Source organism: Zootoca vivipara, chromosome 7, assembly GCF_965207765.1.
Source record: "Zootoca vivipara chromosome 7, rZooViv2.hap1.1, whole genome shotgun sequence".
Taxonomy (NCBI): Eukaryota; Metazoa; Chordata; class Lepidosauria; order Squamata; family Lacertidae; genus Zootoca; species Zootoca vivipara.
The window spans coordinates 182,636-210,501 of NC_142590.1; the positions used below are offsets into that span (position 1 = coordinate 182,636).

The 27,866-nt window shown below is 42.6% G+C and overlaps 1 protein-coding gene across 2 annotated transcripts in view; it reads left to right on the top strand.

Annotated features, from left to right (window-relative positions):
- C7H1orf21 (chromosome 7 C1orf21 homolog) overlaps window positions 1–27,866 on the top strand; it is a 130,980-nt gene that overhangs the window by 98,749 nt on the left and 4,365 nt on the right. For both annotated transcript variants that reach the window (XM_035102089.3, XM_088673602.1), the window contains 2 exons: window positions 8,258–8,334; window positions 18,030–18,090. In XM_035102089.3, the coding sequence (XP_034957980.1) occupies window positions 8,258–8,334; window positions 18,030–18,090 (138 nt within the window). The remainder of the gene's footprint in view (window positions 1–8,257; window positions 8,335–18,029; window positions 18,091–27,866) is intronic.

Consider the following 27,866-nt stretch of genomic DNA (forward strand, 5'->3'; position numbering starts at 1 on the left):
CCAGCGGGACCCAGCAGTGCTCTGTAGCACTTTGAATCCTCCTCCTCCTGCGGCTCGGGGCGCTCTGCGCGGCGCTGCTGGGCGCTTTGTCACAGAGCGCCCCGAGCCGCAGCAGGAGTGAGTGAGGGTAACGGAAGTGGTGTGTCTGCCGCGCGCCTTTCTTCTATGGTCTCTACGGGTGCTGCAGAGGGAACCTCCTGGTGGAATTGCGCTCGCCCCTGGCTTTGCATGGAGCGCTGCCGAGCGGGCGAAGCCTGGGACACCCCGGGAGGGAGCAGGAGGCGGAGGCGCCTGCGGCGGAGACAGGAACGGAACGGCGGAGAGGCCGAGAGCCACGGTGCTCCTACTGCGGCTCAGGGCGCTCTGCGCAGCGCTGCCGGGAGCTTTGTTGGCACTTCAGCGGGTCCCGCTGGCTCGGGGCTCCATGCGGCGCGTGCTGCTGGACGCTTTGTCGGCGCTTGAGCAGCAGCAGCAACTTACCAGTTAGTAAAAAAAAAAAAAAAGACACCCCCCGAAAATAAGCCATAGGCTTATTTTCTTGAGTAAAATAAATATAAGACGTGTCTTAAAATGTGAGAAACACGGTATTCAAAAACATAGTCATTCAATTTTTCCATATTCCATTTAGCTTTTTCTTTCCATCCTAGAGCAATAACTGCCATTCCAGCTAAAATCATGATCTTATACAGCTCTTGGTTATTACTTTTTACTTTATTATTTCCCAGTATTCCCGAAAATAGCAAGTCCCTATTAATTTCAATGTTTATTTGGAATAGTCCAGAAATTACCTTTATGATCTTTTGCCAATACTGTATTCCTTAACCAAATTGCATTCCCACCACATGTGTGAATATAGTCTTTTTTTCACAACTGCAATGCCAGCATTTGGGGCTATACCCTTTCACTATATATGCCATTTGTGCCAGTGTTCTATACCATTTTAGTCAAAAAATTCTACTTAATGCCTTATACTTTTCTATTTTAATATTGTTTGTATTCTTCATCATTTCTTGTACCGTGTTTGAATGGATCGTACCTTCCTGCTCCCATTTGATCTGGATTATCCTTGTCATTCTGTCTTTGTCTCTTATCATCAGTTTATATATCAGCCCTGCTATCCCTTTCTACGTTATTTGTCCTTTGTTCAACACCATATCTATTTTCATTTCTGTCCTCACTGTCTCCTCTGCTCTTCCTGTTTTTATTAAATCACAAAGTCCTTCCACTTTCAGCCAAAATTGTTTTCCTATTTTTTCTAAAAGAGCTTTTTTTTGTAATTAAATTCCCTTGTTCATCAAAAATATCTTTAAATTTGTAGAATCCCTGGTCTTCTAATTTCTTCCACCTTCCAAGTTCCCTTTGGCCCTTCTGCATATATTTTAACGGCATCCACCTTGAATATATTGGCATCCATTTCATGTTCCATTTTTTCCAAATTCCTAACCCGGTTTTCCTTGGGCCTATTGTCTTCTTTCAAGCCTTCTTGATGTCTCTATTAAATATCTCTTCTCTTCCTATTCCTTCGTTTATTTCATTCTCCAGCCTAATTCATTTAATCCCATCTTTATATCCAATATCTATTATTATTTTTAATTGGAATGTTTCATAATAAAGTTCTAAGTTCGGTATTCCCCATCCCATCTCTTCTTGCGGTGCATAATTTACTGGGGTTATCACTCTTTTGCTACCAAAGATCCAGTTTTTAAATGCGTTATTCCATGTTTTAAACCATATTTTCCTAATGGGTAGTGGAATTTCTTGAAATAAGTATAACAATTTCGGTACTAGAAACATTTTAACCGCTCTTACTCTGCCTAGAATAGATAGATTCTTATTTTTCCATGATTTTATATTCTTCTTAATCTTCCTCCATACTTCTTTGTAATTTACATCCGGGATCCTTGCAATATTTTTACTTATATTGACCCCCAAGTATTTAATTTTTTTCCTCTTGATATCTATCCTTGTCATTTTTGCAATTTCCCCTTTTCCTGTTTAAAGTCTTGTCTTTTCTCCTTCTTCTTTCTTATTTAAGTTATCTATTTCCCCTCCAACTGCTCCCTCTTCCACCTCAGCTATTGCTTTCTTTAAGTCTGCTGGAGTCTGTGTTGAGAGCTCTCTATCATATTTTGCCCCAAATTTCTGCACCTGCTCTATACTGGTAAATCTGTGTTTCTGCCTTCAGTATGTGAATGAAATTCCCTCAGGGAATTCCCATATGTATGAAATATTAGCCTTCCTTAACACATCTGCCAAAAATTTATATTGAGCTCTCTTCTGAAGAAGGCATTACGATTGGGTGTCCTTCAATTTGGGAGTCTGTGTAATTTGTTTCCATAATAGTATCCTTAAGAATCCCCAGGTGGCGCTGTGGTTAAACCACTGAGCCTAGGGCTTGCTGATCAGAAGGTCGGTGGTTCGAATCCCTGTGACGGGGTGAGCTCCCGTTGCTTGGTCCCAGCTCCTGCCAACCTAGCAGTTCGAAAGCACGTAAAAGTGCAAGTAGATAAATAGGAACCGCTACAGCGGGAAGGTAAACGGCGTTTCCATGTGCTGCTCTGGTTCCAGAAGCGGCTTTGTCATGCTGGCCACATGACCTGGAAGCTATACGCCGGCTCCCTCGGCCAATAATGCGAGATGAGCGCGCAACCCCAGAGTCGGTCACGACTGGACCTAATGGTCAGGGGTCCCATTACCATTACCATCCTTAAGAATCTTGGGATTGAATGTTACCAAACAGTCTCCCACCAGTTTCCTGGCTTTAGTATATATTATGACCACCCAATAGCAACTGTCAATTTAAGCCGCTATGTACTCCTGCTCCTTACTTAGCCAATCAGCTAGTGCCTTTGTTAGAAAAAAATTTAAGGTCCTCCTCACACAAGGAAATTAAACCTGCAAACACTAGTATGTAGACTATGCACAGTGGGAGCAGAGGAGTGCGGCTTTCCAAAACAAGAGAGACCCTCCTTGCGTATAAAACAGGGGGAGGCAACCTAAGGTCCATGGGCCGGATGCAGCCCAATCACCTTCTCAATCTGGCCGACGGATGGTCAGCGTGTTTTTACATGAGTAGAATGTGTCCTTTTATTTAAAATACATCTCTGGGTTATTTGTGGGGCATAGGAATTTGTTCATCCCCCCCCCAAAAAAATATATAGTCCGGCCCACCACATGGTCCGAGGGATGGTGGACCAGCCCATGGCTGGAAAAGGTTGCTGACCCCTGGTATAACACCTCTGCTCAGAGATGCAGTGGTTGCCTATTTGTTATGAGGCCAAATTTGGTGTTACTGTAAGAATGAAAAGCAGCTTGCGACAGTTTTACCCGTGGGGATCTATGCCAAACTGTCCGCTTGACCACTTTGATCTGCAGAACGGGCAGTTAGAAGTGCCACATCGTACTTCCTCTGCACTTGTAAGAAATCACTACTTTAACATATCAGCATCTGCACTTTGGAACTCCCTGCCTGTTGACAATGGGCAAGCACCTTCACTCTCTCTTTTTTGGCTCCTGCTTAAAAAAATCTTTGCAGACACATAGAAGTTGACATGTTTTAAGATTGTTTACAGTTGATTATAATTATAAATGCTTTAAATAGTTTTTCACTGTTTTTTGCTAATTTTGAATTATCAGTTATTTAAATATAAATTAATAAAATATAAATAAATCTTAGAAGGGGGGGAGGGAACTGCCATACCATGGGGTAGTTTCCCCATCTGGCCCCTAGCCTCATTCCTCTCCCCTCCTTTGCATGGCTATTAGTCTTGAAAATAGGCAAGGGGAGGCAAGGGGAGGCTGTTTTTCTAATCTAATTGGGGCTGGGGGAGCACTTTCAAGGGTGTCACAGCTGGATAGGGAAGCATTAACTTTCTCCTCCCCAATTGCAAATCTGTGAAGATCAACCCTCATCCCTAGAACTCCCTTTGAAAAGCTAAACTGGGAAGTAAGTCAAAGTCTCTGAAGTTATGTTTATCAAACTTAAAAGTCAGGCCAACAAAGGTCACGGCTGTCACTGAAGTCCAGCATCAGTGAAAAGAGTTGAAGAAATTCAACAATTTGTCTTTTTATTTTTTTTGGAATTTAAGCATTCTGCTCTTCCTCTCCCCACCCCCACCCCCACCCCAATTTGTATGATAGAGCTATCAAGAATGAGATTACATTGTCTTGGTTTTATCTGTTTTGTTTTATCACTAAGTATTTTAATTTTAACCTTGCAGAAATCTCTTATATCACAAGACTTTAATCTCGAAAGTCAGCAGCCCTGGGATAGCTCTTGGTTGTGTTTTCCGAATCACTAATAACATTTTAGGCAGAGTGCAAATACCATTTGGGACCAGAAGCCAGATAGAACAAGGGTATAGTCTTTTGGGTTTTGTTGACTCCAATTCCATCAGCCCCAACCACAATGGCAGTGATGGGGGTTGTAGGAGAGCACCACTGTAGCCCATGCTGGAAAGCACTTGTAATTAATCTGCCCTTAATTTGTTGATTTGTTGTTGTTGAGAATAATACTTTCTAGGGGTAAGAAATCTGTATCGAGTGAGTCTGGGATTTCTGTGAATAGACATTTTAAATAAACAGTGTGACCTGCCAAGTTAAAAATGAGTGGCCCAAGTCTGAATTGGGCTCAGTTTTATTTGTGGTGTTAAATTCCTTTCCTGCTGCCTATTAATCTTGCTGAGCAACAGATGGCAAATAAATGAGAAGGTTGGCTGTTTCCCTACTAGACAACAAATTTAAGTTACTAGATAAATTTAGATGCACTTAGCTACTAATGTGTTTTCTTTCAGTCTGCATCAGAAACATAGGAGCTGCCTTGTGCTGCCCTGGTAGACACAGTGGGCAGAACCATGGCTTGGTGGGAAAGGGTGTGCTCCCTGGTGGCTCCTCTTCGTTCATTCTGGTAAGGGAGACCTGGATTAAAACATAGGGGGAAGCTTCTCATTGACCTCTTTCGGTTTAACCCCACAGGGTTGTTGTGGAGGTAAAATAAGAGAGTGCCTTGTAAGCCACCCCAAATTCCTTGGGACCAGTGTAGGTGCAGTGTTTCCATTCCAGAATCATGAGCATCTTTTCCTGCATGTAAATTCCTCCTCCTTGCTGGGTCTAATCATGGTTAATAGTTCCTACTGCAGTGGTGTTAAATCTATAACCCAGGATCTGAATCAAGGAGGAAACCATGGTTTCAAATCCTGTCTTAAACAGAAACAACGATTGGCTCTTAACTGTGGCTACAGCAGTTGCTTGCTGTTACAGCCAGCGAAGGAAATTCAGGATCCAGAAAGTAGCATGCTGACTCTCAATTGTGTAACCATACAATCAAATGCAAATTTACATCAAATTTTCTATTACCATATATAGGGCTGGGTGATATATCAATATATTGTCCAAAACTGGTTTGAAGTCCATATTGTGATAATCATTTTCATAATTTTTTACCTAGCAATATCTCAGAAATCATGATGTGTGCGTGTGTGTGTGTGTGTGCGTGCACAAAAATCATATTATAGGGAAAAACATGAAGCCAGCCAATGCCTCTGCATAGCTCCATCCTTATTCTAGACATTGTGATATATCAGGGAGAAATGGAAAGTACTACACTTGGGCAAAAAAAGGGGGGCACAAATACAGGATGGGAGAGACACCTGGCTTGAGAGCAGTACATGTGAAAAGGATCTAGGACTCTTGGTAGACCACAAACTTGACATGAGTCAACAGTGTGATGCAACAGCTTAAAAAGCCAATGCAATTCTGGGCTGCATCAATAGGAGTATAGCATCTAGATCAAGGGAAGTAATAGTACCACTGTATTCTGCTCTGGTCAGACCTCACCTGGAATACTGTGTCCAGTTCTGGGCACCACAGTTCAAGAAGGATATTGACAAGCTGGAACGTGTCCAGAGGAGGGCAACCAAAATGGTCAAAGGCCTGGAAACAATGCCTTATGAGGAATGGCTTGGGGAGCTGGGCATGTTTAGCCTGGAGAAGAGAAGGTTAAGGGGTGATATGATAGCCATGTTCAAATATATTAAAGGATGTCATATAGAAGAGGGTGAAAGGTTGTTTTCTGCTGCTCCAGAGAAGCGGACACGGAGCAATGGATTCAAACTACAAGAAAGAAGATTCCATCTAAACATTCGGAAGAACTTCCTGACAGTAAGAGCTGTTCGGCAGTGGCATTTGCTGCCAAGGAGTGTGGTGGAGTCTCCTTCTTTGGAGGTCTTTAAGCGGAGGCTTGACAGCCATATGTCAGGAATGCTTTTATGGTGTTTCCTGCTTGGCAGGGGGTTGGACTGGATGGCCCTTGTGGTCTCTTCCAACTCCATGATTCTATGATTCTTTGAATCTGTGACAATGATCTCATTAGCACTCTCTGCTCCCCTCCCTTCTCCTCCCTCCCTTCAGTCTGGCAATAGTCTGTTTTCCATGCATGCAGGTAAACAATATATATTGAAATAGCTATGACAAGGCAAGATTAAAAGTTGTCCCATGGGATCGAGAGAACTCAGCAGATGGGCTGTGCTCTTTATTCTGAGGCTCTATATTGTACTACCAAAGAATGGGTGGAAAGGCCTGGCAAGACTGATTGCTTCGAGGAAAAGCCAGGCCATAGAATATTGCTTATCTGAATCTTAGTCTCTTATTTTCAGCCTGTAATTTTGCATCCCTAGAAGGTGTCAGGCACCAGCGAGAATCTTACAGTGATAGCTGTTGTTGCAAAATCATCCATTAGCTGCACTGAGCTTCTAAATGCACAAATTCAAAAGCTCCTCTTTTTTTTAAGTGAAAAGCACTAATCTCTTAAGTGGTCTGAACAGATGAGAGGATGGCCTAGTTCTGGTTGAGGTGGCAAATCTGAGGTGGGACTTTTGCAAGCAGGCTGCAAATAAGGGCTGGCAAAAGCTGAATGTCCATCCATGCAAAAACAGTTCCTAGCACTTTAGAAAATAAAATATCAGAAAGAAGCTTTCCGGTTTCTCCCGGATGGTGCTGTTTTCTGTGTTGGGGTATTTGTTTTCATGAAGATGCATCCCATCATTCAAGCGCCCACATTGCCAGCTGCAGAGTTAATATTGAGAAACAGATCTATTGTCTCAATGAGAACTGGGCCTATCTGAGGAGGGTTCCAACTTCATTCTAGATCAGGCATCCCCAAACTGCGGCCCTCCAGATGTTTTGGCCTACAACTCCCAGGATCCCTAGCTAACAGGACCAGTGGTCGGGGAAGATGGGAATTGTAGTCCAAAACATCTGGAGGGCCGAAGTTTGGGGGTGCCTGGTCTAGAGCAGGTGTGGGAAGCCTTTGGCCCTCTGGATGTTGCTGAACCACAACTCTCATCCCCCCTGGCCAATGGCTATGCTTGCTTGGGACTCATGGGAGTTGTAGTTCAGAAACCTATGGAGAGCCAAAGGTTCCCCACCCCCGTTATGGGGACATAAGAGATGTCCTGCGTTGGCCTTTTTGCCACTGCTTCCATGGAAGATCATTGAGATGCTCCTAAGGCTGTAAAAGACGGTGAGCGAATAATAAACTGCACCTGAAATACATTGAGGTTCCCGTTTCCTAGAGAAAATCCTGAGGGTTTGATTACCTCATTTGGAGTGTTTTCACTATGGTGTTTGGCTTTTCAGGGTAACTCAAAATGAGTATATGACTGTATCATAGTGAATCCTATTTTCTCTGTGTTCTAAGAAATGGCCTCTAGCACTTACAGGCACGTTTTCTCACTAGCCTAGCCACCTTGTTGCCTTTTCTTATCAGCTCCTTGGCTCATCCTCCAAATTCGCTCCATAGACCTTACTCTATAGGCTGATTTTATGCCTAAAGTTGCTTTTCCATTGCGACATCCCAAACTTTTCATAGCTCTGAGTCCCTCCCCCCCACCCCTCTCTCTCCCCTCCCCTTCTCACGTGTTTTCTCTCTGCTTCCATTATCCACCCACCTGCCTTGTGAGTTCTAGAATATATTCCCTGTGTGTCCATATGTGATCATGTAAGGAAATAAGACTGGCATCTGTTGCAAGACTGGGGGATATAACACTTTAAGGCCCTGTGGAGGAGAGAGAACAAGCTTAACGTAACATGTAGAACAGGGTGTTCAAACAATATTTTGGTTTCTCATAGCTCAGCATTGCAACATTTGGCCTCTCCTCCTGTATTTTTTGCACCGTAGTGTTTATATGTGGCCTCTTTTATCATTCAGTTGCTTATTTTTAACCCTAATATGTTGGTCTGTCTCTCTTCTCTCTTTCAGGAAAAAAGTGCCACTTCACATGTAAGGCTTAAGCCTAACAAAGAGCTTCCAGGATTAGTACACCAACCTAGAGCAAAGTAAGTCTTATGTTGGGTTTTTCCCCCACCAATGAATTAAAGTGAAATTTCTATTAAACATTTTACCCAAGGGAGGTATTTCTGTCCCCACTTTCCATTTCCCTCCCCAGAAAAGCTCATTGCTTATCTGATTCCATCTGTCTTTTTGACATGCTGAAACATTGTCTTCCTATTTTATTTCATTCTGGATTGGCTGCTTAATATTTTAAATAGTTGGCTTGTTACTTTATATCTGGGAAAGCTAACATGGTGCCCTCCAGATAGATGTGCTTTGGACTTCCATTTCCATCAGCCTCGCTTCCTGGGGTGGGGGGGAGTTGGAGCCCATCAACTTCTGGAGGGAACCACATTCACTACTCCAGCTTTGTATTGTTATCAAGGTGTTGCCATTTTAACTATTTTAAAAAAATTAAAAAGCAGGATACTGTATTTTGAGGGGGGGGGGAGACAGCTAATCCAAGCTGGTAGCCTTTGTTTAAACAGACTTGGAGACCTTGGATTGTGCAAAGTAGCTACTGCATCGGATGCTGATCAGATGAGAAACAAAGCAGAGAATCAGCTCTCAGTTCTGGTTTGTCAATGGCTCAGGCTGTACCGGTAGTTTGGATTTTGAACTGTGGTTAGTTAAAGCCACACAATATCTAAATCTGAGCTGTAGCATTGGGTCCTGAAATTGGGCTTAAAATATAGTTTCAGGCCCCAGAATCAGAATATCTTGTATAGAGGTTGGAACTCTGTGTTGGTCAATCCGTAGAACTACATAGAGTTGGAAGTCTCCCTAGGCAGGGGCTGCCACAGCCAGCCTCTGTACCTGACAAGGGAATGCCCATGAGAATGTGGGTAGTCTTGGTTTTGCGCTTTCAGATATAAACGCAGACAATTAAAAACAGCTTTGTTGCTGAACTCCTGTGACTTGTACCTGAAGCTGTTTGCAGTGGTTTCACACTTGAACACAGAGTTCTCTTCAGGTGTCGTGAGAAATCGAGTTGGGTTGCTGGAATAAGCAAACAGATCTTCTGGCTTTTGGTGAGCAGAACTAGGATGGGAAGCGTGACACACCTTGAGCATCTCATCCCAGCTGTGCTTCTTTGTCTATGTACTTTCTCACTTATGCTACCTACCTTTTGCTTTCTGCCAACTTGCATGGAGGAGAAGGTTCGTTCTTCTGAGCAGAGTAATGGCAGTGGGGAGAATGCCAAAAGAAATGGAGCCAAAGCCAGTGAGAAACAAGAAGGAGATATTTGTATGCTTGAAGGAAACCTGAGGTTAGCAGAAGTAAATGAATACTTTTTTTAAAAAAAGCAAACAACTCTAATGAAACACCCCTTCCACCACCACCCACTACTACAATAACAACAACAACAAACAACAAACAACAACAACCCAGCCAGATGAGGACTGAGCATGATCTATAGCTATGGCATTTTGAGTGTCAGATAGAAAATAAAAACTGAAACCAGGGAGGGCGAATGGAAGAGAGTCTCCTGGCAGAAGGGCAGGCTGGCAGGTCCAGTTGAGCCTTCCTCAACCTGGTGCCTGCCAGATGGCTTGAATGATGCTGCCTGGGGCTGAGGGGTATGGACGTCCAAAGCATATGTAGGGTGCTAGGTTGGGGAATGCTAGCGCAGATACATGGCAACATTGCTGCTTTCATATTCCACCTGTTTTTAACATTCAGATTGCTGTAAAAATGAAATTCCTTACATAATGGGCTGCAGTAGCAGTGCTTGGGGGGGGGGAGATATTTAGTATTACAAGTGAATCATTTAACTTTTTCAAACATACATCCCTTGTTAGTAATTACATTTGCCACCCCCGTAATCATTCTAAAAATGAAACCTTCGTTTTGTGAACAAACAAAACTTAACTGTGTTGGCGCCTAGAGAGTTACTGAAGCAAGGCTTGACTTTCAAATGATCTACTATTGTTATTTTGGATGGCATTGCAGAGTAAACAGGCTGTGTCTGTCATGCTCTGCATGTCAAGCAGGTCATCAGCTGCCCTGACATTTCCTTGTCACCTTTTATAAATGGCATAGCAGCACTATGTCTCTGCACAGGACTTGATCCTGAGAGGGAGAAGTTGGGGGTCCATGGGGCTGCCTGGCTGGGGTTTGCTCACCCTGGCATTCTGCTCTTTGCTAAAAAGGGTCAGCTGCGTGAGGACTACTTGGACGTACTGCTGAATTTTTCTGCATCAGTCCTTCTTGGACAGAGGCTATCTGCAGCAAATGATGAAAGTGTGGCTGTTACCACAGAGAGAGCTTCCTGGTGAATAATCTCATTCATTCATACTAAGCATTCTCCCTCCTTGAGTAGGTAAGAGGTTGGATTTTAGAAGAGAAAGCCGAAGAATGTACAACTTCAGTTACTCACATTCAACCTATGTTACTGTTTTGGGTTCCCCCCCTTACTTCCTCTGTTATCTCATTGAAACAGGGGTCTGCCTTTGGTTTGTTACAACGTGAGCAGAGTACACAGTGTCAAATGAGCTTGTTAACCTGATTCACTTCCAATAGAGAGAATCCAAGATTCGCAGAAGCACCAAAAAAAGTAGTATAAGGGACTCCTCGCTTCCCTTCCCCCCCCTCTTCCTTTTTAGTCTCCAGGGTTAGAATTACCCCCCCTTTTTTTCCCCCTTCTTTTCCCTTTTTCTCTTTTTCCTTTTCCCCCTTCCTTTTTTCTTTTAGAAATAAATTTTATAGGAAATTTCAATAAAGTAAATATGAATCTGAAAATTATATCATGGAATTTAAATGGTTTGAATAATAAAAAGAAACGGAACAGGATGGGACATCTACTAAAAAAGCAAAACTTTGATGTGATATGCATTCAAGAAACGCATATAAACAAAAAACATGTAAGGGTATTAAAAAATGAGAAATTGGGGAAGGAATTCGTCGCGGCAGATGAAAGGAAAAAAAGAGGGGTGGTGCTTTATATCAAAGAAAAATGGAATCCAGAACTCTTATGGACAGATAAGGAAGGGAGAATAGTGATAGTTAAAACAATAATCGAAGGTGAGAAATGGGTTTGGGTGGGTCTATATGCCCCTAATGGGAGCAAGATAGCTTTCCTAGAAAAACTGGAAGCTCAGTTAATGAACCAGATTGATGGCAAATATATAATAATGGGAGATATGAATGGGATTATTGATCCAGAATTTGATAAGAATGGGAACAAAGGAAAGAAAAGAGTTAAAAAATTACCTAAAAATTCATTGAATTGACAAGAAATTATAACCTATTGGACGCTTGGAGATATAAGAATCCCATAAAAAAAGAATTTACCCATATATCAGCACGCCATCAGACAGCTAGTAGAATTGATATGATATGGATATCTAAAGAATTAGCACTAAGAGTACAAAAGGCAGAAATCGACCCCAAAATTATATCAGATCACAACCCAGTAACCATGACCCTAAAAGAAGGAAAAAAAGAAGTTAATTGGAGGTTAAATGTATTTATGTTAAAATATCCAAAAATAACAAAAGAAGCAAATAAGAAATTTAAAGAATTCCTTGATCTGAACAATAACGGTGAGGTGGACTTAGCTACAGTTTGGGACGCGGGGAAGGCGTTTATGCGAGGGTTTTTTATCCAGCAGAGCGCAATATTGAGGAAATCAGAAAGGTCAAAAAAAGAAAATCTTTTGCAAGAAATTAAGAGAAAGGAAAAAATATTATACACCAAATATGATAAGCGGATAGAACAAGAATTGAAAATTTTAAGATCAGAATTTGAAAGAATAATAGATCAGGAGTTAGAAAGACAATTACAAATATGGAAATACAGGAATTTTGAATGGGCAAATAAGCCGAATAAATTATTGACCTGGCAAATCAAAAAAAGGAGAAATGAAAGAATAATAAATAGGATTAAATCGGGCGATAAATTTTTTGATAAATCAGAAGAGATTATGAAAGTATTTCAGAAATTCTTTGAAACATTATACAAAAAAGAAGAGATAAATGATCAAGAAATAGATGAGTTCTTTAAAAAATATCAGTTGCCGCAAATCCCATTGGAAAAAATAAGATCTTTGAATAGGGAAATAACACCCCTCGAAATAGGAGAGTCAATAAAATCTATGAAAAAAGGAAAAGCTCCGGGACCGGACGGATTCCCAATAGAATATTATAAAACCTTCCAAGAAATTTTGTTAACCCCACTCAAGGATCTAATGAATAATATATTGATAAAAGGAATTACCCCCAGAACTTGGAGAGAAGCTCAAATCATACTAATACCAAAATCAAAAACAGAGGTAGATTTGCCAGACAAGTATAGACCAATCTCACTATTAAATAGTGATTATAAAATCTTTACCAAAATCATCGCTAATAGACTAAATACAATATTGGAAGACGTAGTACACAAAGATCAGGCTGGTTTTGTAAAAGGAAGATTTGCTAAAGACAATATTAGAAATATAGTGAATATCCTGGAATGCCTTGAGAATAGGAGAGATAAAGGTGCAGCCCTCCTGGCAATTGATGCGGAGAAGGCTTTTGATAGAGTCTCCTGGAGGTTTATGATAAAAACAATTGAAAAATTAAAAATGGGAGAATATTTAGAAAGTGCAATAAAAGCTATATATAAGAAGCAGGAAGCCACCATTTTAATAAATGGAAGATCAACAAAAAAAATATAGAGAGAGAGAGGCACCAGACAAGGTTGCCCTCTGTCGCCCATCCTCTTCATATTAACATTGGAAATTTTATTAAAAAATTTAAGAGAGGAAGAAAATATTAGAGGAATAGTAATAGGGAAAAAAAGTTTAAAGTAAAGGCTTTCGCAGATGATATTATAATAATTACAGAAGACCCAATTCAAAGTATTCCCGCAGCTATAGAAAAAATTAATGAATATGGGAAGCTAGCAGGCTTGAAAATAAATTATGAGAAAACCAAGATGTTGGTGAAAAATTTGGAAAATAAAGAGATGCAGGAGCTTCGTGAAAAAACAGGCCTAAAAATTGATAAACGATTAAAATATCTAGGCATTCATACAACAATTAAAGGGATAGACCTGGTGCAAGAAAATTACAAAGAAATTTGGAAAAAGATAAAGAAAGATTTTGAAGTATGGAGTAAACTTAAATTATCACTTATGGGGCGAATCTCATTGATAAAAATGTGTGTGGTTTCAAAAATGAACTTCCTTTTTCAAAACCTCCCAATCTTAGGAAAAGAAAAAAATTTCAGAGAATGGAGAAAAGACCTGGTAAGATTTATTTGGAATGGGAAAAGACCGAGGGTTAATTATATAATCATGATTGATCATAGAAACAGGGGAGGCTTCGGCCTACCAGACCTCGAAACCTATCACGACGCTGCAGCCATCACTTGGATTAAAGAATGGATAGAGCTTAAGAACTCGGACCTCCTGGACTTGGAAGGCCAAGGGCTGCCATTTGGATGGCATTTTTATTTAATGAAGGATAAGATAAGTAACAGGAATATCTTTATGTTTAATTTAATTAGAAAATCCCTATATTTAGTATGGCAAAAGTACAAAAGATATTTCGAACCTAAGACCCCTTGGTGGGTCTCACCATTAGAATTAGTCGCAGTCAGAAGAACAAATATGGAAAATACCTGGCCCACCTATAAAGAAATTTTGGAAGAAAGAGAAGGAATATTGAAGCTGAAAGACTATTCGGAAATAAAAAATTATCTGACCTCATGGCTACAATATTTTCAAATAAATCAAAGATTGCAATTAGATAAAAAAATAGGATTCGAACCTAAAACATCAAAATTGGAAGAGATTCTATTGGTCAATCAAGATAAATATATAAAAAAATTGTACCAAATTATGTTACAATGGAAGACAGAAAAAGAGATGACTAAAGATTACATGATAAAGTGGGGCCAAGACTTGGGAAAACCAATCCCAATACAAAAATGGGGAAATCTTTGGAAACGCGACTCAAATTTTACACCTAATTATGATTTGAAGGAAAACATTCTAAAAATGCTAAACAGATGGCACCTGACGCCACTAAAATTATCAAAAATTTATCCAGGGGTCAGTAATTTATGCTGGAGGTGTAAAAAGGAAATTGGCTCATATATCCATATATGGTGGAATTGCAGCATAATTAAGGGATTCTGGGAAATGTTATACAAAGAACTAAAAAAAATACTGAAATATTCCATCAAGAAAAGTCCGGAAATGTTCCTTTTGGGAATGTTACCGGAGGATGTTAAACCTGAAGATAGGTGCATAATAAGTTATGCAGTAGCAGCCGCTAGGCTTCTAGTTGCAAAAAACTGGAAAACCTCGGTAATTCCCAGCAGAGAGGACTGGCAAATCAAGGTACTACAATATTGTAGACTAGCGATAAGATATGAAGAACTCAAGGGAACGGACTCAGAGGCAATTATAAAAATATGGAAACCATTCACCAACTATATAAAAGATAAAGTGGAGAACCCAAACCTGATCTCAGATTTTTAAGGGTCCTATCATAGGTATAAACATAATTGTAAAGGGTTTATATTTATACGCTATTGATAATTTCGTGTAATATGATTGGTAGTGTGTAATATCCTATATGGTTTTCAGGGAGGAGCCCGGTACAGGTTGGGAAGTTATGAGGGAGGAGGGCTAGGGAGGGGGGGAAGTCGGGAGGGGTGGGGAGGGGAAAAGAATAACCACACGACAATATATTGTTGATGTATATTATTATTATTTTAATTGTTTGTACACCTTTGAAACCAATAAAGATTAAGTTTTTTTTTAAAAAAAAAGTAGTATAAGGGGATAAAGTATAAGGGGATAAAGTATAAAGGGGATAAGTATAAGGGGATAAAGTCCCCTCCTTTAAAAAAATAAACTTATAAAGTTGCAACATATACCAGTCCTGGTAACACAAATGTTTGCTTGTTTAATAGAATGGAAAATTTAGAGGGAAGGTGATTTTTTTGTCTAAATGAGGGGGGCGGGGGGAAAGTGTGATCCCGTAAATTGGCCCTATGCCATTTAACGTTTTCCTACATACAGGATGTCTTTGTAAGAAACAAATCTTTCCGTGAATTTCATAACTGGGCCACCTCTTCTACTGAACATGCACAAAATGCTCTGAGCGCGTCCCCTGAGCACCCCTCTACCCCGTGTCCTCTGGCATTGTGAGAGCATCTGACCTTACTCTGTGTGTTCAGCTTTTATGCTCCCTTGGGGCAGGGTCTGTCGGCTTCTGTCCTGTACCACACAAATGCACTGGCAGCACTTTGCCAGCAACTAATAATAGTATTTTTCCAATCCTGCACACTGCTGTGAAACATCGTCCCGCTGACCTGGGCCTCATGGTGCTGCGAGGTTAATGGAAGTGAATTATCTGACCTTCTGCCTGGAGAGAAGTGATTTTGGGGGGTGGGGAGAGAGAGAGAGAGAGAGAGAGAGAGAGAGAGAGAGAGAGAGAGAACCTGGCCTGGGAAATGTCAATGTGTACTAGAGATTTTCAATGAGTTTAGTGTTAAAGAGTGACTGTGCTACATCTGAACTCTACAGAAAGACCTTTCAGGGGAAAGCTATAAATCATGACTGATTGGTTCTATGGGCAGCCCTGCAAAACCCTCACTTTCAACGTTGGTGCTTGTAATGCTCACATTATTTGGGGAGAGAGCTCGGTGGAATCAATGAGCTCCCGCCCCCCAGCTCAACCAAAGTTTATCCACACCGTGCCCTCAGTAGCCTTTGCAAAAATAGATAAGGAGGCCAGGGACCGCCTGACTCCCCTGTAATTCAAATCCTCAGTAGTGATCTGACTTCTGAATTTGCTCCCTCTTATCCAAGTCAGAGATTTGGCAGGGCTGCAGCTCTCGGTGTGTGCTTTAATGACCCTTGTGCAACAGGGACAGTTGGCTAGAAGCCAGGGGTAGCCTTATCATTACATTACCTCCACTGTCAGTCATTATGTCCCTGTATGCCAGTTTGGGGGACTCAAAATCTGGGTCCTGCATGCAAGCTTCCCATGTGAGGCTCAGGTGCTAGACTAGATACCGTAGGTATTGGGTTGGATTCAGGATGCTGTTTTCCTGGTACCCATCTTTGGTGAATCACTATTTCCCTGTTTTGGGGAGGGGTGGTGCCTTTTAAGAATTTTGTTTGTGCGAGTTTCTGGAGGATGCCATTCTCAGCTTCCCTCCGGGTGGATTTGCCTTTAATCTTCTCAGCTGGAGCAAATCAGCAGTGGGCACCTGATGCTCCCATAGGCAAGTCACTGACCCTTCCACTTCGGAGAAGTCCAAAAGCAGAAGTGGAAGCAGGAGAGTGGGATGAAGACCAGGTCCGGATTTAGGTTTGATGAGGCCCTAAGCTACTGAATGTAATGGGGCCCTTTATATGTGATATTTTAGGGAGCAGGCTAGCAGGCAGGGCCCATTACTTACATCATAGGAGCTTACACAACACAAAACACTGTTGCTGTATGTAGGTTTTATTTTATTTGTTTTTTATCTTATATTTTGGAAATGTACATCCAGGGTTTTTTTCTTTTAGTTTTTTTGGGGGGGGGCAAGAGAGTGGGGGCCCTAAGCTATAGCTTGTTTAGCTTATACATGAACCTGGCACTGGGCAAGACCTACCAAAGAAGAGTTGCAGTGCTCATTAGGCCAGAGTGAGCAAATCCAGTTTCTTCTAATAAAGAGTAAAATTCACTACCTCCATGTGATTTATTGCTGGCTGACTTCTGACACAGGCCCATACACAGTGTGCCCTGGGGACAGGAAGGGCTGAGGTGGTAACAGGTAAAAAATTGACACAACAACGTTATGGAATTGAAAATGGCCACAACTTTATTGATTACAGATGTGAGTAGGCTTTGGCTTATGGCCCTGGGTGTGTATCCTGAATCAGCCTCCTGCCTGAAGGCTGACGTTTGGACAGGATCATGCCTGGGTTACGGGCCACCCCAAGATGCAGGTCAACTAAACCGGCTCCCCAGGTCACCATTGGAAGTTTTATGGTCCTTCCACTCTCCTCGTCTTCTGGACAGAATCTTGCACCCAGACACCTTTACAAAGCTACCCTGAGATATCGCACCTGCTAGAGTAAGAGGGTGATGCACCAATTCATCCTCTGCCAGGAAATAGACTAAGGATTCAGCCTAATGCCTTATTTCTCACATTGGCCAACGAGATACCAATGGGAAACCCAAAAGCAGGATCCCAGCGGAACGGAAATGGCAGTGGATTGGGGCCAGTGCTTTCCTCTCTAGTTTGAATGTGGCAGCCTTAAGAGTGACACAGGGCCCGTCTGTGTACAGCAGAGTGGGTCCATGTATTGATCTCACTGGGCCTCTCAAATATTTTGTTTTGAAAATTGATATCCTCAGTGGTGTTTAACGAAGTAGAGTAATACCCACTGAAATGAACAGACTTAACATAGCTGTGTTCATTAATTTCAGTGGGTCTACTTCAAGGAAATCTTACTTGAATCCTACCCCCTGCTTTCCCCCTCCACCAAAGGAGTTGCTCAAGGTGACTCAAAGACAGAAATGCAAACAGCCGTCATTCAACAATTAGAGCACAAGTTATCAGACCAAAAGCAGCAGCAAAAACAAAGCACAAAGAGCAGCACTTAAGCAGCAGGAGAATCAAAAATTTTATTTAAAAAGGAGTGTTCTCAATTGCTGACTGAATACAAACAAAAAGGGAAATGAATCTGTTCTTTTTGTGTGTTTCAGCATGCACATCTCTGAAAGCCAACAAGAATTCTTCAGAATGCTGGATGAGAAAATTGAAAAGGTAAGCATGCTCTGGTTCATGGGGTCACGGAGAGCCGGACCGACTAAGACGACTAAACAACAACAACAACAAAACATAACTTAGAATATGTTTCTGCATAGCAATTATGGAATGTGACCTAGACACAAGAATCTATTAGGGGGCTTAATAGTGATCTAGGGCGGTTTTTCATGTTGATGGTGTTCCCATTCTAAATAATTGCAGTTACATCCATTCAGGTTGACATGATGTCAGTCTGCAAAGGTTTATTGTGAAAGTGAGAACAAACTTGTGAATACTAAACCAACCTTTTGTTGGATGGCCATTATTTTGAATGGGATGTGAAGGCTCATGTATGTTACCACCTTCTACGTGGGAACAGACAAGGGCTAAGGTGAGTATTTAGCAGTGAAGCAGCTCAAGGGAGAAGAGTTTACTTTGGAGGCAGAGAGCATTCTGTTCTAGTCAGAGCAGCCTTTGGTGTCCCTGCATTGCATGCCTCTTGGTATCAGATCCAGTGCCAGGTCAGGACAATGGCCAGTTTATTGCCAGTGAGATCAGTTATCCTAGCTCATGGGTAGGCAAACTAAGGCCCAGGGGCTGGATCTGGCCCAATCGCCTTCTAAATCTGGTCCAGGAATTAGCGTGTTTTTACATGAGTAGAATGTGTCCTTTTATTTAAAATGCATCTCTGCGTTATTTGTAGGGCATAGGAATTCGTTCATATATTTTTTTCAAAATATAGTCCGGCCCCCCACAAGGTTGAGGGACAGTGGACTGGCTCCCTGCTGAAAAAGTTTTCTGACCCCTGTCCTAGTTGCTCAGGGCAGCAATCAACTCTGACCTAGAACCTTTTGTAGTAGTTAAGGGAATATCATCTGACTTGACAGGAGACTTCTAAGTCACTCTTGATTCCCCCTGTCCATAGTTTTTAAAAATCACATTGTGATTTTTAAAAAATGTTCTGAGCACATCCCATGTTCATCCTAGGTGAGAAGTATTGTCATTATCCCAAATAACAAAATCCCTTTAGTGGAGCATAGTAATAATGTCAAAGAAGTAATTCCGTGACATCAAAAAATGCAAGAGAGTGGTTGTCATAGAGGCTAAATTAAGCATTATGAAAGAAAAAGTATTGTGTGCATACCCTTTCATCCAAGTGTTTCATCTCAGTGACTGCACAAGATATAGAGAATGAGCCCAGCCTACTAACCAGGGGGCTCCTTCCAGGCCTGCCCACTCCCTTCTCCCTTGGCATGTGATCACAAGCTTCACCTTCCATTTTAGGTTAACTACAGTTTAGTGTGTCCTCTCAACCCTGAATTGTAGTTGATCTTAATGATAGTTAGTGAAAACAAGCTAACATCATGAACCATGATTTGAAGTTGGCTTGTTCCCATTAACTTTAGTTAAGATTGACCACAGTTTGTCTGGGTTCAGATGACACAGAGAGCTGTAGCTCATGTAAAAGAGAAGCAGGAGCTTCCATACGCCTCCTCATAGAATCATAGAGTTGGAAGAGACCACAAGGGCCATCCAGTCCAACCCCCTGCCAAGCAGGAAACGCCATCAAAGCATTCCTGACAGATGGCTGTCAAGCCTCCGCTTAAAGACCTCCAAAGAAGGAGACTCCACCACATTCCTTGGCAGCAAATTCCACTGTCCAACAGCTCTTACTGTCAGGAAGTTCTTCCTAATGTTTAGATGGAATCTTCTTTCTTGTAGTTTGAATCCATTGCTCTGTGTCCGCTTCTCTGGAGCAGCAGAAAACAACCTTTCTCCCTCCTCTATATGACATCTATATATATATATAAATGTAAAAATGGTGAAAGTGTGGGCTCCACTTTTCTCCGTAACCACTTGACCGATCATCCTGAAATTTGGACACAACGATCCATGCCACTCCCCAAGTGTTTGCAGAAAACAAAATCCCTCAAATCTCACACCTGCACAGGTAGAAACCTGATTTTCCACAAACTAAAACAGCGCCCTCAAGTGGTGTTATTCCCTCAGCTCCTCCTCCTACACCCCCTCCCTCCCCATGGAGTCTACGCCACACCCACAAACCCCGCCTCCACCACGAGATCCAACACTAACGGATATCCATCTGCCAGAAGTGTCCAGGACCTCCTCGGATATACCCAACACCAGCATCTGGACCTCCTAACAGCTTAAAAGTATACAATTCCCTCTCAATCGTCAAACCTCTGATCCGTTCCCACTCAAACTCACATCCCCCCACAGAGCCTCAGATACTTTTTCAGCCATCTTGCTCCCCTCCTAACCACCGTCCAAAACTCCTCTCCAGCAGCGTCCTGCGACCCCTTCCCTCTCACCGTCCTCCGATCCTTTTCCACTCGCAAACACACCTCCCCACAAGCCCTCACAGACTGCTTCCACCCACCTCCCACCCTTTACTTACACACCGGCCCAAAAACCATTTGCGCCTTCCCGATATCCAGGTCACCACGGGATAAACTTCCAGCCATCACCAGAACTACAATTCAAACACTCCAAAAAGGACTCTAAAGCTAAGATACCCCATCTGTACCCCCACCTACATGACTTCTTAACTTCCTGATATTACCAATACCCCCATACAACCCCTTCATAAACCCCATTCGCAAACATTACTACCTACATTTCACACACACCCTGCAACACTTTCCTCCATTCCACATCTCCCCACTAATCCATCCCCTCCATCCCCTACCCACCACACCACAACAAAGAGACCACTCCACAATACAAAGGCAAACATCCATAGAACAAAGGCTAACCCCAACAACAGCTGACCCACCATCGACTAACATATTTTCTAACTTCCTAACTTCAAATACCTCTTGGTTTAGGACAGGATAACTCCAATCACAGGGATGACCTGGGGAGTGGAGGGAAGAGGGGACGGGATAACTAATAGATCGGAACAGGGTGGGGGGATTCACAGGGATACCCCTGTTTAAACATAACACCTGTAAAACAGGGGGACTCTGAGGCTCAGGGGGATCTGAATGGGGGCTATTACCCTCCATTTCACAGCCTAACGCACAGCAACGCGTGCAGGGCCAGCTGCTAGTCCTTTTATATATTTGAACATGGCTATCATATCACCCCTTAACCTTCTCTTCTCCAGGCTAAACATGCCCAGCTCCCTAAGCCATTCCTCATAAGGCATCGTTTCCAGGCCTTTGACCATTTTGGTTGCCCTCCTCTGGACATGTTCCAGCTTGTCAGTATCCTTCTTGAACTGTGGTGCCCAGAACTGGACACAGTATTCCAGATGAGGTCTGACCAGCGCAGAAGACAGTGGTACTATTACTTCCCTTGATCTAGATGCTATACTCCTATTGATGCAGCCCAGAATTGCATTGGCTTTTTGAGCTGCTACATCACACTGCTGACTCATGTCAAGTTTGTGGTCTACCAAGACTCCTAGATCCTTTTCACATGTACTGCTCTCAAGCCAGGTATCACCCATCCTGTATTCGTGCCTTTCATTTTTTTTGCCCAAGTGTAGTACTTTACATTTCTCCTTGTTAAAATTCATCTTGTTTGCTTTGGCCCAGTTGTCTAATCTGTTAAGGTCATTTTGAAGTGTGATCCTGTCCTCTGGGGTATTAGCCCCAATTTGGTGTCATCTGCAAACTTGCTCAGGATGCCCTCAAGCCCATCATCCAAGTCATTGATTAAGGTGTTGAATAAGACTGGGCGCAAGACAGAACCCTGTGGCACCCCACTAGTCACTACTCTCCAGGATGAGGAGGAGCCATTGATGAGCACCCTTTGGGTTCGGTCAGTCTGCCAGTTACAAATCCACTGAATAGTAGCATTGTCTAGCCCGCATCTTACCAGCTTCTTTACAAGAATATCATGGGGCACCTTGTCAAAGGCCTTGCTGAAATCAAGATAGGCTATATCCACAGCATTCCCTTCATCTACCAGGCTTGTAATTCTGTCAAAAAATGAGATCAGATTACTCTGACATGACTTATTTTTCAGAAACCCATGCTGACTTTTAGTGATCACAGAGTTTCTTTCTAGGTGCTCACAGACTGTTTGCTTAATGATCTGCTCTAGAATCTTTCCTGGTATTGATGTCAGGCTGACTGGGCGGTAATTGTTTGGGTCCTCTCTTTCCCCCTTTTTGAAAATAGGGACAACATTTGCCCTCCCCCAGTCTTCTGGGACTCCGCCTGTTCTCCAGGAATTCTCAAAGATTACTGCCAGTGGTTCTTAAATCACCTCTGCCAGTTCTTTTAATACTCTTGGATGTAGTTCATCTGGCCCTGGAGACTTGAATACATCTAAACTACCCAAGTATTCTTGTACTACCTCCTTACTTATTCTGGGCTGTGTTTCCCCTGCTGAATCATCTGCTCTATATTCTTCAGGCATTGTTTTCTTTTTTGGAGAAGACCGAGGCAAAGAAGGCATTGAGGAGTTCTGCCCTTTCTCTGTCCCCTGTTCACATTTCATCATCATCTCCTCCTTGTTCTTCCTTTTGCTACGGACATACCCATAAAAGCCCTTTTTGTTGCTTTTAACCTCTCTAGCAAGCTTGAGTTCATTCTGTGCTTTAGCTTTTCTGACTTTGTCTCTGCACATGCTGGCTATTTGTTTGAATTCCTCTCTGGTGGTTTCACCATTTTGCCATTTTTTGTACATAACCCTTTTAAATCTTAACTCAGTTAAAAGTTCTTTAGATAGCCACCCTGGCTTCTTTAGGCACCTTCCATGTTTCCGTCTCATTGGTATTGCCTGAAGTTGTGCTTTTAATATCTCCCTTTTAACAAACTCCCAACCATCATGAACTCCCTTCCCTTTTAGTATTTCTGTCCATGGGATCTCACCCAGCGTTTCCCTAAGTTTTCTGAAGTCGCTTTCTTAAAGTCTAGAATTTGAGTCTTAGTATGCTTGGTTGCTCCTTTCTGCTCCAGAAGAGCATGGTCACTCCCACCTAATGATCCTGCCACTTCTACCCCCACTAACCAGGTCATCACTATTGGTTAGGATCAGATCTAAAATGGCTGATCCTCTTGTTGCTTCTCCCACTTTCTGGACAATGAAATTGTCTGCAAGGCCAGTGAGGAATCTGTTCAACCTTATGCTCTTGGCTGAGTTTGACATCCGACAAATATCAGGATAGTTGAAATCCCCCATTACTACTATCTCACTTCCTTTTGAATGCTTGGTCATCTGTTCCAGGAAGGCTTCATCTGTGTCCTCAGTTTGGGTTGGGGATCTATAGTAAACTCCCACAATGAGATCACTGTTATTTTCTCTCCCTTAATTTTGACCCAGATACTCTCAATTTGGCTCTCTGTTTCCTTATTAGAAAAGGAATCATTTGTTCTCTCTTGGCTGCATATAACCTTTTTAGTGGTTGCGCACACATTTATTCCCCAAAGTCAGAAATTTGCTTAGCAAGGTAAACATTTCCATTTTATCTGCCATAAGCTTAGGATACCCATTCCTATATTTAAAGCCAGTGATTGGCGGGTGAGAATTTGCAGGTAGGACTGGAAACACCGCAAATCCCTGCAGCCAACTCAGCCAGCCATTCCAAAAGGATACCATGGAACAGGGGTTCCCAACAAAATTTTCTCGAGGACCCCTCATCGAGCCGCTATTGTGACAAGGACCCCCATTAATTCCTAATCCTAAAATTAAAAAGTGAGAGCCAAATTAAGAGTCTTTTTAGTTACAACAGAGTACTCCATCAGTATACAGTTAGTTTTAATTTTCAGTTCTAGACCACATTTTACCAGCTTCTTTACAAGAATATCATGGGGCACCATGTCAAAGGCCTTGCTGAAATCAAGATAGGCTATATCCACAGCATTCCCTTCATCTACCAGGCTTGTAATTCTATCAAAAACACAGGATTTAGCCTGCACTGGTCTTGTTTTGAAATGCAAGTATTGAAATAATGTACAGTTCCAATTTAACCACTGGCTTGTTTAGTTCCCAAATCTTTCAGTACTGCTCTTGGCTCAAACACCACCAAAAAAATAAATACATCAACAACATGTACTTGAAATGCATACTGTATTTGGACAGCAAATAACATTTAAAATGTGCATTTTGAGAGAAAGGCCTTTTAAAAAAATTCATGTTTAAATGTGAATTTTCCTGCAGACTTTTAGAGAAAAATCTGCAGGCTAATATGGATGGACTCATGACTTGAACATATACAGAACTGATATTAATGAGAAATATACTTATTTACTTGTCCCTGTTATAGGGAGTAAGGCAATATAGGAAAGAGGTGTGAAAGGCCCCCTAATTTCATTAAATTACCAAGTTTTAACTTGTACTGTTCAGATACTAAACTAAAGCAGTAGCCGTAGAATAAAGGACCCTCACAATCAGCTATCCCAATCCAACTCATGCTTAAGGCCCATTGAAATCAATGAGGTATAAATCTGTCGCAACTCACTTGGCCAAGAATGCACGCGGCGGTGGCGGTCTCAGCGGCTCAGGAGCCCTTCGGGCAGCGCGAACACGCTGGCTGCCCTCAGGAGCTCGGTGGCGCCGCGGCGCGCACCAATAATGCCTCGCCGGAGGTCCAACAAGAAGCTGGAAAGATTCTCCCGCCGCAGCTGGACTCCGCCCCCTGAGCCCTATTGGCTGGCAGAGGGGTATGATGCGGCGACGTGGAGGGGCTGGTGCAGGGGGCTGACTACGCCCCCCTGCAGACGCGGGAGCCCCAGGCAGCGGGCGCCGGCGGCCGGGCGGGCAGGTGGACTCGCGGGGGAAGGGTTCGGCTCCCACGCAGCAGCGGCTGCGGTTTGGGTGGCTTTCTGCTTGTTTGGGGGCTGATTTGGCGACGCTAGCACGTTCGTCGAGTTTAGGAGCTCCACGCCGCCATCTTGCCTCGCCAGAGTCCCAGTCTTGCGGACCCCTCTTGCATAGCTCGCGGCCATTCTCTCTCTCTCTCTCTCTCTCTCTCTCTCTCTCTCTCTCTCTCTCTCCTGGCAAAGGTCTTGGTTGAAATTATCAACCCCCAATTTAGTTTCTCAAACCATCAGCCTTTCTTGTGCCCCCATTGGCTACTGCCAAATGCCACTTACACTCCCGTTTCCCTCTCCTCCTCCTCTTTGTGGAACACAGGAAGTTGGACCCAATATCCTCCTACAGTTATTGGAGTCCTGGGCTTCACATGCAAGTGTAATCCTGCTGTTACCGTAATATATAATCCAAAATAAGCAACAGGGCTGCACAAATGAGAAGCCAAGATAATGGAGTAGGTAGATATTTAGGGAAAGTTTAATAAGCTTAAATTTTTATTTTAAATAGGACTCACCAGAGCGTAGCCAAAATCACAAGGGAAGCTTCCCAGCAGAGAATGGAGAATTTATGATAGAATCAATTAGGCCTGAGAAATGAGTCAATTAGAGGGATTGGGTCAGTAAGACAAGTAATTAGCTTGACCTTAGAAATCAAGACATGAATATTATCTTCAGAAGCCATGAGTATGAGTTGCAACAAAACAATGAGAATAAAATACTGATTATTCTTAGGAGATTCACTACAGGCGACAGTTCTCTCAAACAAATTAATTAGCCTCAGAAGCAATGTTGCTGAATTGACGCAGCACCTGAAATTTGCTCTTTGATATTGGAGAGCTGAAGCAGCCCTGACCAACGAGGTCAGATTTTTGCTGTCACTCAAGGTGGCAAGATTGGAGAGAGGCTTAACAAAATAGGGTACAGCCCACAGGAAAGTTTTCCATGCAAGCCCTGTTGAAATTCATTGGAGCCTAGCGCTTGTTTGTTTGTTTCAACAAGGCTAACATAGGAAATCCCCAGGATGGGCCGCGTCTCACATTAAACTGTGGGTGTGCCGTGTGGATTTTCTGCCTCTGGCACAAAAATGTCTTGTGCCACTTCTAGAAAAGAACCCTTCAGAAAAGATTTAAGTTAAACAGTGGAAATGGAGCAATACCAACTTCCAGACAAATTCTAATTTCCTGACTGACAGCTAATTTTCAAGTGAAATGAAGGGGTAATGCATGGATTAAAGCTGGGTTACTGTTTTGACCCAGTGGACCAAATCCTTATTGGTACCCACCCCTACTTGTCAAAATTGAAAGGTAGATGGGACAACCCACCTGTCAGTCACCTCCAGTCATCAGATGATTGGCAAGTAGCTTGTCGCACCCACTTGTCATGGTCCCTTAGGAAGTGCCAAGCATAGGGCTGGCAGAGCTGCTTTCTGAATTGATTGCCTGCGTAATTGAGTTCCCTACAAAACTGAATAAAGTGGCTTTTTGTAATGTATGGGGGGAGAGGGTGCCCTAACAACACTGAGGACATGATGGGAAAGATTTGGGGCCCATTTGGCCCCACAGTTGCTAATCTCTAAGAGCGTGACTACTAGATGTGATAGCAGCATGATTCAATTTGGATTGTAGAGATTTTCTGTAAAGCATGGAGTACTGGAGTTTGAAAGTTTAGTGTGGGTGATCTTGAGCATCGGGGGAAAGTGGGATCTTCCCCCAAAGTCATTGCTGTGCACCTGCATGTGTTCCCTGCCTGCACCACAGTCACATGGTCCTAATGGGTAGGTAGGAGGGCAGAGAACGGCACAGGAGCAAATTGGGGGCGGCAGGGGGAGGAGATACTGTGAATGGAAGAATAGTACAGCTCTCCTCTCCTTCTTGCCCAAGTTGTGCTGTACTCTTGCCCAGTTTGGGGCTAAGTAAAATGGTAGGTTGTGGCAATATCTGGCATGCCGTGCCCTTGTTAAACTTCAGCTCTCTCTCTATTTTTTACAGTCACCAATATTTTAATTTGGCAGGATGAAAACTGTTTCCCCTCTCCCCAGAGTTTCACAACAAAATACAGGAATTGATTCAGGCATTGAACCTGTTTCTGGTAGCTGCAAGTCATACTGATGACCAGCTGGACATGTCTGCACTCATAAGCTCTGTGAATCCGGCATTTGAATATTTTTATTTCCATGCCAATGCAAGGGAGCAGCCCTTTGATGAACAAAAGTCTGACCAGCACAGTCCTATCTCAGACTCCCTATTTCCTTTGTGGCAGCTGCCTTGGAGCTGGTGGCTATAAGTCTGGAGGAAAGAAAAGAGCAGTTACCATCAGTGCTGCCCTGCTGTGGCTCAGCCCTAACAACAGCCAGACTCTCCCAGCCTTCTGGGAGGAAGCTTAAAGGCTGGGACCATCACCCTGGCTGCTTCTTTTTAACGTGGAGGGCTTCCTTTCAGACTTGGCTGCAGTGAAATCCAGGAGAGACAATGAAAGTGCACTGAATTTAGCTCTTTCCAAAGGGTAGTGAGACATCACTTTGAAATTGAGCATCAAAATTATAGGAGAGGTGTGTACATCTTGTAGGCTTGTAGGCTGAATTGCCATTCATAATGTACTTCATAAATTATTTTTCCTACATACACACATTTGACCCCAAAAGCCATTTCATGGCAGTGAAAACCACTTTAGTTGTGAAATCACTTTAGTTGTGAAATCATGAATGGGGTGTGTTACTGGGATGTACAATGGAGCTTTTTGTGCAACATACAAGTGGTTCTATGATACGTGGTTTTTACTGCCAGGCTCTGTTACACTACAAAAGTTCTTGGTTAAAATGGGAATGCTGTGGACGCATCCATTCATTTATTTGCAAAAAGTAACCACCATGTACACGTGTGCATGCAAATGTGCAAGCCTTTTTTGTTCCATCCTTTCTGAGAAGGCAGTTTTTGAAAAATGGGAGTTTCTGTAGCAGTGAGCTGTTTCTTTATTGCTTTGGGGTGCTATTCATGAAAAAGGCCTCTG